Source organism: Gallus gallus, chromosome 7, assembly GCF_016699485.2.
Source record: "Gallus gallus isolate bGalGal1 chromosome 7, bGalGal1.mat.broiler.GRCg7b, whole genome shotgun sequence".
NCBI lineage: Eukaryota > Metazoa > Chordata > Aves > Galliformes > Phasianidae > Gallus > Gallus gallus.
In genome coordinates this window covers 34,785,824-34,798,989 of record NC_052538.1, presented here as the reverse complement: position 1 = coordinate 34,798,989, position 13,166 = coordinate 34,785,824, and the positions used below count along the sequence as shown (strand labels likewise).

At 43.7% G+C, this 13,166-nt stretch overlaps 1 protein-coding gene across 50 annotated transcripts in view; it reads left to right on the top strand.

The window, feature by feature from the left end:
* NEB (nebulin) overlaps positions 1-13,166 on the top strand; it is a 119,752-nt gene that overhangs the window by 105,662 nt on the left and 924 nt on the right. For 23 of the 50 annotated variants that reach the window (XM_040704391.2, XM_040704414.2, XM_025152552.3 and 20 more), the window contains 13 exons: positions 172-264; positions 7,142-7,234; positions 7,838-7,930; positions 8,447-8,539; positions 8,999-9,091; positions 9,932-10,024; positions 10,299-10,391; positions 10,673-10,765; positions 11,109-11,216; positions 11,416-11,599; positions 11,987-12,079; positions 12,611-12,760; positions 13,019-13,128. In XM_040704391.2, the coding sequence (XP_040560325.1) occupies positions 172-264; positions 7,142-7,234; positions 7,838-7,930; positions 8,447-8,539; positions 8,999-9,091; positions 9,932-10,024; positions 10,299-10,391; positions 10,673-10,765; positions 11,109-11,216; positions 11,416-11,599; positions 11,987-12,079; positions 12,611-12,760; positions 13,019-13,128 (1,389 nt within the window). Of the gene's footprint in view, positions 1-171; positions 265-749; positions 843-2,317; positions 2,411-3,734; positions 3,828-4,607; positions 4,701-5,496; positions 5,590-6,314; positions 6,408-7,141; positions 7,235-7,837; positions 7,931-8,446; positions 8,540-8,998; positions 9,092-9,931; positions 10,025-10,298; positions 10,392-10,672; positions 10,766-11,108; positions 11,217-11,415; positions 11,600-11,986; positions 12,080-12,610; positions 12,761-13,018; positions 13,129-13,166 lie in introns of all 50 variants that reach the window. The other 27 variants (XM_025152547.3, XM_046944174.1, XM_046944176.1 and 24 more) reach the window with 18 other exon arrangements.

Below are 13,166 nucleotides of genomic sequence, written 5' to 3'. Positions count from 1 at the left end.
AATGTGGACATGAGTTACATTGCTTAAATCCACACTCAGTGAAAGAAATGTTGTGCATGTTTATGTTCCAGATTGTATTTATCTGTTAACTAGGTAAAGTGCCTGTCCAGGTGTTCTGTCAGTACTGGGGAAGGGACACGTCTCATCTTTCTGGGTGCTTGTATTCTGCAGGTCTTGTACAAAGAGGACCTGGGGACAGGTATCCCAACACCTGTTACTCCAGAAATAGAGAGAGTCAAACGCAATCAAGAACACATTAGCTCGGTATTTAAGAAAAAGATGATAACAATTCATTTTTGCATAACATCCTAACATGTACTCCTTTTTTCTTTAGTGATTTAAAATCTCACCTCACCCCACTCCTTTCTTCCCTCTGGCAGTACTTTTAACTTAATTCTTCCACCTTTTTGTGCTTTAACTTTTTGGAGTGATTTACAACTTTACATGCATTTCTTTTTAAGAACCGAAACCTTTATAAGCTGTGAAAACATTCTGGTGTTCCTCCCTGTGTTGGTTTTATCTTAACGCTTTATCTCCTGGGATATGTAGCCATATTTACAGAATAATCAGCCCCTTCCTTAATATTCACCTCTAGAACAAGTGTGCAATTAATGAAAAAGTGACCCTAACGCTAAACATAACTCACAGAATAGTGAGACGTAATTATTTTGCCTGTGTTGAATGCTGGGTTTTTGTATGTTCTTTGTTTGGTCAGGCTTTTTGTATGGAAATTCTCTTGTACCTCATAGGTGGCATACAAAGAGGGCTTAGGGACGGGCATCCCAACCCCGGTCACTCCGGAGATGGAGAGGGTCAAACGCAACCAAGAGAACATTAGCTCGGTATAGCCCAATAAAGCAAGCCCCACCCTGAGAGTACAAATCCCATCCCTTTAACTGCTCCATATTAATTTTTTCTTTCAGTTTGTTTATGAATTTGAACAACCTTTCCTTAATCAAGTCACTAAAACTTGTCATATTCCTATACTGTATTTTTTTTTCCCCTCAATCTAGCATAACTGCCATTAAATTATCTCAGCTGTGAGATTCAACCCCTCATTTACTTAAATCAGTTAAGCAGTGCCTTATTCCTTCTTCCCACTGACACAGTGACAGTGTGGGTGACTCCTCTGTAGCACAGCTGATCCTTCTAACGCTCTTCAGACTCACCGTGCTGGTGCAGTGCTAAAGCAAAATGAACTCTTAACACTTCCTGAATCCTAAGTTCCTCCAGCCTAGTGAAGCCGGAGTGTGTCTGCCTCTGCGTGTTTTTGCTTGTTGGATGCTTTCTTGTATCCTACAGGTCTGTGTAAGAAAACCTGGTGGCATCCCTGTATCACTGTAACGTGAATAATGGAGAAAATTGCACAACTAAGGGGCAATGGCTGCAGTAATGCATTTCTATCCAGGACTGCTTCTGGTTCTGGCATGTTCCAGTCAAGTCGCTATGCACAATTTGAAGTGCCCTACTTTGTAACTTCGTTGTTTATTTCTGTTTTAATTGCAGTGACATAGGGCTGATTTTGACTCCAACATGACAGATGTGAAGTTCAGACCTGAACTGATGACTTCTGTAGTAAAGTTCTGAGAAGCCCCTGTAGTCACACTGTGTGCTACATTTAATTGTCTCTGTGATCATCACTTCTCTCTTTTATACTTGTGAGGGGCAGTCCTAGAGGGAAAGCTGACCATTAACATCTGTTGTTAAGTAAGGAGACTGAATTCCTGACAGAGGAACTGACAGCATTCTCCTGTCAGCAGACTGACAGGAGGGGGAATGGCTGTTTATGAGGGTGGATAGTGGTAGGACGAGGGGGAATGGTTTTAAACTGAGACAGGGGAGGGTTAGGTTGGATATGAGGAGGAAGTTTTTCCCCCAGAGGGTGGTGACGCACTGAACAGGTTGCCCAAGGAGGCTGTGGATGCCCCATCCCTGCAGGCATTCAAGGCCAGGCTGGATGTGGCTCTGGGCAGCCTGGGCTGCTGGTTGGCGACCCTGCACATAGCAGGGGGTTGGAACTGATGAGCACTGGGGCCCTTTTCAACCCAGGATGTTCTGTGATTCTATGATTCCTTGTGGAAGGAGGCAGAACTGCAAAGACGTTAGCTGTTAGCTGATTATTTTATTGACTTTTTTCTGCTAACTTTTGAACAAGGCTGACAAAATTGTTTTTCATACTTGGAGGTTTCAGTGTATTAAATTTGTTCTCCTCTCTCTCTCTCTCTCTCCTTGCCCCATCCTCCTCCTTTCCTTTTCTTTCCTTACAAACACCCCACAAACCAAACCAAACAAACCCTACCTCCCTGTTGCCACACAGGTGTTGTACAGAGAGGGGCTGGGAATTGGAACCCCAGTGCCTGTGACCCCTGAGATGGAGAGGGTCAAACGCAACCAGGAAATCTTTAGCTCGGTACTCTTCCCCTAAATCCAGAAAAATGTTCCCTTAGCTTCATTTTAGAAGAACTTTATAACACCTGTAAATTAACTTAGAGTGACGCTCCCTTCCTGCTGTTAAAATTCAGTCTGTCTTATATTTTATCCCAAAATTTTAAAAGACATTTCTAATAATCATAACACTTAATGCTTCATGTCCTTTCATTTTTAAAACTTTATTTTTATTTTTCTGATTCTTATTTCCTTAAAAATTCCTGCTTCGCCTGTTTGCTCAATTCCATTCTTCTGATGCTTTATTGCTGTGTCGAAGCATCCCTCAGACCTCTCAGGAGCTCGGAAGCTTTCCCTTGGATTGATCACAATTGTTACCTGATTTACAACTCCTAATTTTTCCCTCTTTGTAGTGGATGGAGTGGGCACACAAATTAACCACGCTCAAATTCAATCTGTCTTTTATACTTTTTTACACTGCTGTGTTACCATACAGGTGTTGTACAAAGAGGACGTGGGGATGGGAACCCCCACCCCTGTCACTCCCGAGATTGAGAGAGTCAAACGCAATCAAGAACACGTTAGCTCGGTATCTTCAATGTGAAAAGAAGGAAATTCCCTCTTGACTTATTTAAAAATACTTTTAACACCCAGAGTTACCCTTGTTCCCCTGTAATCAACTGACACCAAAAGCAGTGTCCCATTCCCCTTGTTTTGGTGCTGTTTCCTACATAATGGTTGCTTACCACATTTTTATCCCTTGGTTTTGATTAATTCTCTCAATTATGGTAACTTTTAGATTCTGTGTTCCAACCTGTTTTTATTTTTTTTCTTTACTCTGAACTTTGGTTTCCGTTACTTTCTGCTTTTCCTTTCATTAATGGCTTCAATCCTTGGTTCTTGGTTTGATTGTACTGTGTGTTAAAACAGAACTGTCTCTGCTCTGATGCAGACTGTGGGATGAGCTTGGTGCCCTCATACTTCTTGGTGACATTCATGTGTGGGGGTGAAGGAAGCAAAGATCGTTCCTTTGTTCCTTTTGCATTTTCCTTCCCACCTTCTTGTGTGAGGCAGCCTTTACCATGCCTGCCCAATGGCAGCTCCCAGGCCTGCAGCCATGCTGGAACCAGTTGGGCAGGGCACAAAACCACAGCACTGGGCTGTTCTGTAGGGAGAGGAAGGTTACAAGCAAGGCAGGGGAGCACTGCTTTTTGATTTGTATGGGCTTTCTTAATCTGTTTTGCAGCCCAGAAAAACACCTCTCTTGTGTTCCACCTGGTCTCTCAGCAAACAGTGTTACTGTTATCTGCTCATTGCTCTCCCTTCTCTCATGGCCATGTTGTCCGCAGGTGTTGTACAAAGAGAATGTGGGGATGGGAACCCCCACCCCTGTCACTCCTGAGATGGAGAGAGTCAAACGCAATCAAGAACACGTTAGCTCGGTATCTTTCAGTGTGAAAAGAAGAACATTCCCTTATGATCCATTTAAATACTTTAACACCCAGAGTTACCCTTGTTCCCCTATAATGATCAACTGACACCAAAAGCAGTGTCCCATTCCCCTTGTTTTGGTGCTGTTTCCTACATAATGGTTATTTACCACATCTTTATTCCTCTGTTCTGATTAATTCTCTCGATTATGGTAACTTCTAGATTCCATGTTCCAGTCTTTTTTTTTACTCTGAACATTGCTTATCTTTACTGTCTGCTTTTCCTTTCATTAATCGCTTCAATCCTTGGTTCTTGTTTTTTTTTTTTTTTTTTTTTTTTTTTTTTCCTGCTGGTTTTGCTGTGTTAAAACAAAACTGTCTCTGATGCAGACTGTGGGATGAGCTCAGTACCCTGATAGGTTTTAATGGGTGGGGGTGAAGGAAGCAAAGATCGTTCCTTTGTTCCTTTTGTTGTCCTTCACACCTTGTTGTGTGAGGCAGCCTTTACCATGGCTGCCCAATGGCAGCTCCCAGGCCTGCAGCCATGATGAAACCAGTTGGGCAGGAGATAAAATCACAGCATTGGGCTGTTCTACAGGGAGAGGAGGGTTACAAGCAAGGCAGGAGAGCATTGCTTTTTGATTTCTGTGGTGTTTTTTTTTATTAATCCATCTGTTTTGTAGTTGACAAAAACACCTCTCTCGTGTTCCACCTGGTCTCTCAGCCAGCAGTGTGTTACTGTTATCTGGTCATTGCTCTTCCTTTCTTTTCTCATGGCCATGTTGTCCGCAGGTGTTGTACAAAGAGAATGTGGGGATGGGAACCCCCACCCCTGTCACTCCTGAGATGGAGAGAGTGAAACGCAATCAAGAACACGTTAGCTCGGTATCTTTCAGTGTGAAAAGAAGGAAATTCCCTTGTGATCTAGTTAAAAATAACCGTAACTCTCAGAATTACCCTTATTCCCCTATAATGATCAACTGACTCCAACACCAGTGTCCCATTCCTCTTGTTTTGGTGCTGTTTCCTACATAATGGTTGCTTACCACATCTTCATTCCTTGGTTTTGATTAATTCTCTCAATTATGGCAACTTTTAGATTCTACATTCCAGTTTTTTGTTTTTTTTTTCACTCTGAACATTGGTTTTCTTTATTGTCTGCTTCTCCTTCCATTAATCATTTCAATCCTTAGTTCTTGGTTTGTTTTTCCTGCTGGTTTTGCTGTGCGATAAAACTGTCTCTACTCTGATGCAGACTGTGGGATGATCTCCGTGCCCTGATAGGTGTTGGTGACGTTTATGGGTGGGGGTGAAGGAAGTAAAGATTATTTCTTTGTTCCTTTTGTGTTGTCCTTCACACCTTGTTGTTTGAGGAAGCGTTTACCATGGCTGCCCAAAGGCAACACCCAGGCCTGCAGCCATGCTGGAACCAGTTGGGCAGGAGATAAAATCACAGCACTGGGCTGTTCAGTAGGGAGAGGAGGGTTACAAGCAAGGCAGGGGAGCACTGGTTTTTGATTTCTGTGGGCTTTTTTTTGTTTTCTTTTTATTTGTAAACCATCTGTTTTGCAGCCCAGGGAAGCATCTCTCTTGTGTTCCACCTGGTCTCTCAGCCAGCAGTGTGTTACTGTTATCTGCTCATTGCTCTCCCTTCCTTTTCTCATGGCCATGTTGTCCGCAGGTGTTGTACAAAGAGAATGTGGGGATGGGAACCCCCACCCCTGTCACTCCTGAGATGGAGAGAGTCAAACGCAATCAAGAACACGTTAGCTCGGTATCTTTCAGTGTGAAAAGAACATTCCCTTATGATTCAGTTAAATATTTTTAACACCCAGAGTTACCCTTGTTCCCCTGTAGTCTACTGACACCAAAAGCAGTGTCCCATTCCCCTTGTTTTGGTGGTGTTTCCTTCATAATGGTTACTTACCACATTTTTATTCCTCTGTTTTGATTACTTCTCTCAATTATGGTAACTTTTATTCTTTACTGTCTGCTTTTCCCTTCATTTAATCGCTTCAATCCTTGTTTCTTGGTTTGTTTTTTTTCCTGCTGGTTTTGCTGTGTTTAAAACAAAACTGTTTCTGATGCAGAATGAGCTCAGTGCCCTGATAGGTGTTGGTGGCTTCAGTAGATGGGAGTGAAGGAAGTAAAGATTATTTCTTTGTTCCTTTTGTGTTGTCCTTCACACCTTGTTGTTTGAGGAAGCCTTTGCCATGGCTGCCCAATGGCAGCTCCCAGGCCTGCAGCCATGCTGGAACCAGTTGGGCAGGGCATAAAACCACAGCACTGGGCTGTTCTGTAGGGAGAGGAGAGTTACAAGCAAGGCACGAGAGCACTGCTGTTTGATTTCTGTTTTTTTTTTTTATTAATCCAAGTGTTTTGCCAATGGCAGCTGAGAAGAACACCTCTCTCGTGTTCCACTTGGTCTCAGCAAACAGAGTGTTACTGTTATCTGGTCATTGCTCTTCCTTTCTTTTCTCATGGCCATGTTGTCCGCAGGTGTTGTACAAAGAGGACGTGGGGATGGGAACCCCCACCCCTGTCACTCCTGAGATGGAGAGAGTCAAACGCAATCAAGAACACGTTAGCTCGGTATCTGTAGTCTGAAAAGCAGAAACCTCCCTTCTGATTTACTTTTAAATGATTTTAACCCCTGAAGTTTCTTTTTCCCCTTATAATCAACCTAAAGAGGAATTTCCTTTTCCCTTTGAGATGTTTCCCTGAGTAATCCTTACTTACATCATTCTTGTTCCTCTGATTTGATCTCACAATCTTAATGATAATAATAACTTCTGGATCCTACCTTTCTCTTGACTCTGATCACCTTCTAAATGTTTTTCATTCTGTAATTATATCACATTTTTCCTTTTGTTAATCACTTCTATCCTCAGTGCTGTCCCGTGTGGGTTTTCTCCTGATCTTATCCCCTTTCCCTTTAAAAACTGAACTATTCGTGGTGTGATCCCAACCAGTGGGAATGAGCTCTGTGTGATGGTGCTCTTATAGGGGCTGGTTTAACCTGCTGTGTGTGTGCTGCTTTTGGAATGGGTAACCGAAACAGAGTTATTCCTTGGTTCCTTTTTGGTTGTCTTTGTGGCCTTCCTTTAGGAAGTCTTCATCCACTATTGCAGTGGGGTTTTCTTATAGGTCCTGAGAAGCAAACTCTGCAAAGTATGTCATCATTTTGAGGAAGGTTTTGATCTTTCATCCCAAGCTTTGGCTCAGGGCAACCTTGAGTAACACTTGGTCTCTTTTCCCATTAAGCTGTGTGCTGCTGTTGTTCGCCTGTTCCTTTTGGTGTTTTAACATAGCCGTGTTACCCACAGGTGTTGTACAAAGAGGAGCTGGGGACAGGGACCCCAATACCTGTCACTCCTGAAGTTGAGAGAGTCAAACGCAATCAAGAACACATTAGCTCGGTACTTTGTGGGGGAAAAGATGGGTTCCCCTTAACCCCACATAAACTGAACTTTTTAATCTGTATTAAAAACGGAACAGCTCCACTCCTTCCTTCCACTTAATCAGTTTAATCAAGTTAAAAAAACATCCTTTCTCTTGCACTGTATTTTCCAGTGTTACTTACGTTCCACTTCTTCGTGTGTGTAATTATTTACATGATCCTAAATGTCTTTAACCATTTTGCTCCCTGTTTCAACGTCCTTTTAATGTATACTTGTGTGTGTTGTGGTGTTGTTTCTTGTAATTGCTTTGTAGTGCTGTTGTCATGGAATCAGGAGGATTCCAGCAGGCTCCAGGGCTGTCTAGAAGCTCCCCTCAACCATGGAGATGCATTTGTTCAGTGTTACTGTGACGGCTTCTGGGTTGGGTTTGTCGTACCTGTAAGATGAAGGCATGGACACGTTTGCCATCAGACCCTACGGGTGTAATCCAAGCCTTCAGGGCAGCTTCTAGGGCACAAGAGAGCAGAATGCTATCCACGAGACTCAGATATTTGGCTTTGTGTTGTGTTGTGATTATTTCTCCGCTCTGATTTCTTTTGGATGCTTCTTGTTGCTGTGCAGGTGTTGTACAAAGAGAGCGTGGGGACGGGGACCCCCACCCCCATCACCCCAGAGATGGAGAGGGTCAAACGCAACCAAGAGATCTGTAGCTCGGTATTTGCCAAGAAAAAAACATGTCCTTTAACTCCATTGAAATGAACAACTTAACAGTTTGAATAAGTGGACGTTGTGACACTTACTGGAAAATAATGCTGACCCTAGCTCTAAAGCAATTTAATTAAGTGATCACTTCTTACGTGGCTTACTGTGGCTTACAATGACTGTGTTAACTTGATAGTTTTATTGGTTTTAAGGCTTATTTTAACGCCTTGTTCTAATCCTAAAATCTTATAACAGAGTTCCTCTATTTTCTCTGCAGTGCTGACGTACTTTATGATAATATCCGTAACATCCTCAGCACAGTGTTTTGTAGTCTCATTTACAGTACTTATCTATTGAGCCATCACTTTATGCCAGGCCCTACTTCTCTACTAAAATACTGCTGTGTACCTTGACACGTATCTATAATACCTTGGCCCTGTGATAATGAATACAAGGAAAAGATGCCTTTGTGTTTGTCTACAGAGAGACCTGTTTGTTTATTGTTGGCTCCTTTCTTATGTCTCATAGGTGTTATATAAGGAGAACATAGGGAAAGCCACTCCAACCCCTGTGACTCCTGAGATGGAGAGAGTCAAACGCAATCAAGAGATCATTAGCTCGGTACTCCTACAGGAAACCAATTCCTGAAGACCTGATGTGTTTAACACACAGTAGCAGTTTTACTCATCTGTGCTTCCTAACTCTTAAAACAAACCCTGTCAGGTAGCATGAGCACCCCCACTCTGTGCTTGCAAACGGGTTGTAATTTCTCCTCTCCTGTTTAACACTGTTGGAAGCAGGATTTAACTAGAATGGTTTGACCTCTGATTATTTCTTTTTAAGGTCGTTGTTTCTTTGCAATTTAACTATTTCTTGTAACAATCTTGCTTTTACACTCAGTTGATAATGAATTAATGGTAAAGCTCCCATTGCTCCTTTCAGGAGTCGCAGTGGCCCCAGATCTAACCCCGTCCGAAGCGTAATAACCCAGAAGCTGTTATTGTCCGTGGTTGGTTGTGGTTTCTGTGCTGGTGGAAGTATGTTCTTAATGATATCTGGATACTCCCTTGTATCCTATAGGTTTTGTACAAAGAAAATGTGGGGAAAGTGACCCCAACACCAATCACTCCAGAGATGGAGAGAGTCAAACGCAATCAAGAGATCATTAGCTCGGTACCTTAAAAATAGATATATTTTTTCCCCTTTGCGCCTATAGTAATGTTAATCAAGTAACATTCTAACTACGTACTGAACACTGACTTTAATTTAGAAAATAGATAGATTTGTGTCTGCGAGTTAATCTCTCCCTTTCTAAAACAAACTTGGCTTTAGTGTGTTAACATTCTGATCCAAAAATTAGGAGCTTTCTACAGCTGGGTTCGTCTCACTTGGGCTCTATCCAGCCAACACCACCAGACTGATGTCCCTGGGAGAAGTGACACTCAGCTCCATCTCTCTGCGCTGTGTCTGTAAGCTGTTGTTGTCCTTTCAGGGGTATTTGACTTTAGTGGGAGAAAACCCAAACCCAAACCCAAACATCCCGTGGGAAAAACCCCACCTCTCTGAGATGTTTTGCTCGAGGTGACCTGAACCAGAACCCCGCCTAGGTGGTACCAGGGATGCTTTTAGGTAGGACACCCACCAGGCAGGGTTTAGGCACAGAGGGGATCCTCTCCTTGGCCTGGATCATGACCAGCAGGGTAGATAGAACAGTCTTTAGTTCTTGGGGTCACAGGTGGCTTCCTTGAGCCTGTGGAGCCAAGGTTGCAGCTGTAGCTGGATAGAGCCCTTCATTTTAACCCAAACAACAAAGTTTTAACAAGCTTCTCTTTTTCAGTTTATTTCTCTTACCCCTCCCACCAGCTTTAGATGTTTGGCTTTTTGCGGTGATCCATACTGTAATCTGCCATTACTGCTTTGAATTTCGATAACTAAGCAATACCCTGAGTTGGAATCCTTTTGAATGTTCTTGCTTCTTTGTGAGATGCCGGATACGTGTTCTGTATCCCACAGGTGTTGTACAAAGAGAGCTTGGGGAGAGCAACCCCCACCCCTATCACTCCCGAGATGGAGAGAGTGAAACGCAATCAAGAACAGATTAGCTCGGTATCGTCCACGAGGTGTAAAGGGGCTAAGATAGAGCTGTTGTTCTCTTTTTGAATGACCTAAGGTTGCCTGGTTTTTATTTAACCCTCTAATTTTTTGTAGAAACTCATAATGTCAAATTGTGGTACATACATATTTTTCATCACTTAACTTTTTAATATTTTTCCTCACTTATTTTTTCCCTTTCATAACGAATGGTGTTCATTCTAAAACCAGCCGTGATTACAGCTGTGATCTGTACACTTGTGACGTGGGGTTGCTTTGTGGTCTGTAGGTTGTGTACAAGGAAGGCTTAGGGAAGGCGACCCCCACGCCGGTCACTCCTGAGATGGAGCGAGTCAGACGCAACCAGGAACAAATCAGCTCGGTACTGAAAGAGGATGATACCTGCCTTAGATTGAAAATAACCCTTGTGAAGAAAAGCCACTTCTAATTCTGCCCTGTTCTCTCTCTCTGTTCCATGTTTTTGCCTATTTATTTCCCCTTTTCTCCCTTTTGCTCAAGCAAATAACTTCTTAGCAGCTTTATTTATTTCCTGAGATCTTTTCTGTCCCTGCAGTGCTGAGTATGCTTACCCAGTAACACCACCAGCAGAATGAGCTGCTGGGTTATCAGGTCTAACTTGTATGTGTATGCTGTACTCTGTAGGTGTTGTACAAAGAACACCTTGCAAAAGGAACCCCAACACCGATGACCCCCGAGATGGAGAGAGCAAAGCGCAACCAGGAAAACATCAGCTCGGTAAGCACAGCATTCAGTATTTGAAAGACTTCCTCCCTCCCTTCCTTCCTTTTTCTTTCTTTTTCTTTCCTTCCCTTTTCCTTTCTCTTTCTTTCCTTCCTTTTTCTTTCTCTTTCTTTCCTTCCTTTTTCTTTATTCTTCCACCCTTCGCCCAGGGATGGAGGGAAACAGAAACACGGGGAGGGGGAGGGAGGAAGGTCTCCATCTCCCTCCCTCCATCTCACCCCTTCCTTTCTCCCTCCCTTCCTCTCCTTCCTCCCTCCCCCCTTTCTATTCCTTTCTTTTTCTCTATTCTCCTCTCCTCACGTTTAACCTTGTACTCACTTCCTTTTTCTTTTTGCAGGTCCTTTACTCAGACAGCTTCCGAAAACAGGTACAAGGTAAAGCTGCATATGTTCTGGACACACCTGAAATGCGGCGTGTGCGGGAGACACAGAAACACATCTCTACAGTAAGAGCACTCCTCTGTAGGTCTGTTACGTAAAGCTTTGTTCCTGAGATGCCACAGGGTTGCCTTCTTGGGGACAACACGTATTTATCAGTAACAGACCAGTTTTACCTTGGTGAATGCAAATCTTCAGAAGAGCATTGGCCCTCTGCGAGAAATTCACTTGATAGTAGCATGACTGACTTTTTTTTTCCCATGACAGGTGAAATACCACGAGGATTTTGAGAAAAACAAAGGTACTTTCACACCTGTAGTCACTGACCCCATTACAGAACGTGTGAAGAAGAACATGCACGACTTCAGTGACATCAGCTATAGGGGCATTCAGAGACGAGTGGTAGAAATGGAGCAAAAGCGCGTGGACCAGGACCAGGAGAACCTGACAGGTAAGGAGAAACCGCAGCACTTCATATACACAAAATACAAGGTGACCTTGGAAAGTGGTTTTATTTAAGCTTAACAGTATCATCGGTTTATATTTATCATTAATTGAAGCTGGTGGTCTTAGCAAAGCCTCCTCTGCCTCTCCCAGCCACGTGGCTTTTGTATATGAGGTGCCAGATTTGGATTGTCATTTCTTATTTGTATTTTTAAGAAGTTCACCTCACGTTTTTCACCAACCACACCTCTGCACTACAGCTTTGATAAGCATAAATTATCAACTCCTGCTTTCCTTTCCCTTCCATGTTTTTAGTCCCATTTAGGACCACTCTGTGCTGCTCTGGCTCTCCAGGCCCTGCCTGGCTCCATCTCCTTAGTCCTTTCTCCTGCAGGTCTTCGTGTGTGGCGCACAAATCCCGGCTCAGTCTTTGACTACGACCCTGCAGAGGACAACATTCAGTCCAGGAGCTTACACATGATCTCAGGTTGGGTCCGCTCTGTACTGTTCATGCAAATCCAACAGAAAAGCTAACTGCTCGGGGACACTGAAGTACAGTTCCAAGTCTTTCTCTGTGCGGGAGTGCAAGTATAGGCTAATGTGCTTATTTCGGACATACATTAGCAATGTAAGCAATGAAATGCTTATGTAGCAATGTAATGATTTCCAAAGTTGTACACGGGCACAGTTCTGTGGGAATGAGTGGCAGTGAGAACAAAGGAGAGGAGAAACTGCTCCATAGAGCACAAGAGAAGATTGAGAGAAGAACAAATCTGGATGTTAGAAATAAAAGGAACATAAGAACTGTGCTTTTTTTTCCCCTTTTGAGTAGAACTTCAGTACAGTGGTATTTAAAAGCGCTTCAACTACCACTGATTAACCATAAAAACTGATGGATTCAGTCATACTCGCTTCCATTACCTCAGTAAGGTCCAGTCACCACTTCTGCCCACACACGCAGCCTGGCAGCTCCCTGCTCTGTGTCTCTCACCATGACAAACTGCTTTTCTCCTCGCAGTCCAAGCGCAGCGCCGCAGCAGGGAGCACTCCCGCTCTGCCAGCGCCCTCAGCATCAGCGGGGGGGATGAGAAATCAGAACCCTCCGAGGGGGTGAATCAGCACCTGTCCTACTACAGCAGCGGAGGCTTCTTCACCACCACTGCCACAGGTATGGGAACAAAGCTGCAGCTCCTCCCAGCTGGGGCCAGGCAGCGACAGGGCTTGGTGCTGGCTCACAGCTGGAGTACACGAGTGCTGAGCTGTGGCCCTGACCAACTGCAGGTGTAGTGCTGTGGATAAAGGGCAGGTCTGGTCACCTCCTGCCCCATCCCGGTATCCTTAGTCAGAGCAGCTGTGCTCCCCTCCCAATTCCATAACAAACAAAAGCATTAATGTAAACTAAACTTTTTTTTTTTCCCTTTTGTAGTGGGTTATAAACATGCTAAGACCATAGAGCTGCCACAGCAAAGGTCAGCATCTGTTGCCACTCAGCAAACCACTGTGTCATCGGTTCCTTCCCACCCATCCACTGCTGGGGTAAGTAGCTCTGGGCCACTGCAGTGCCCCTCCCCAGA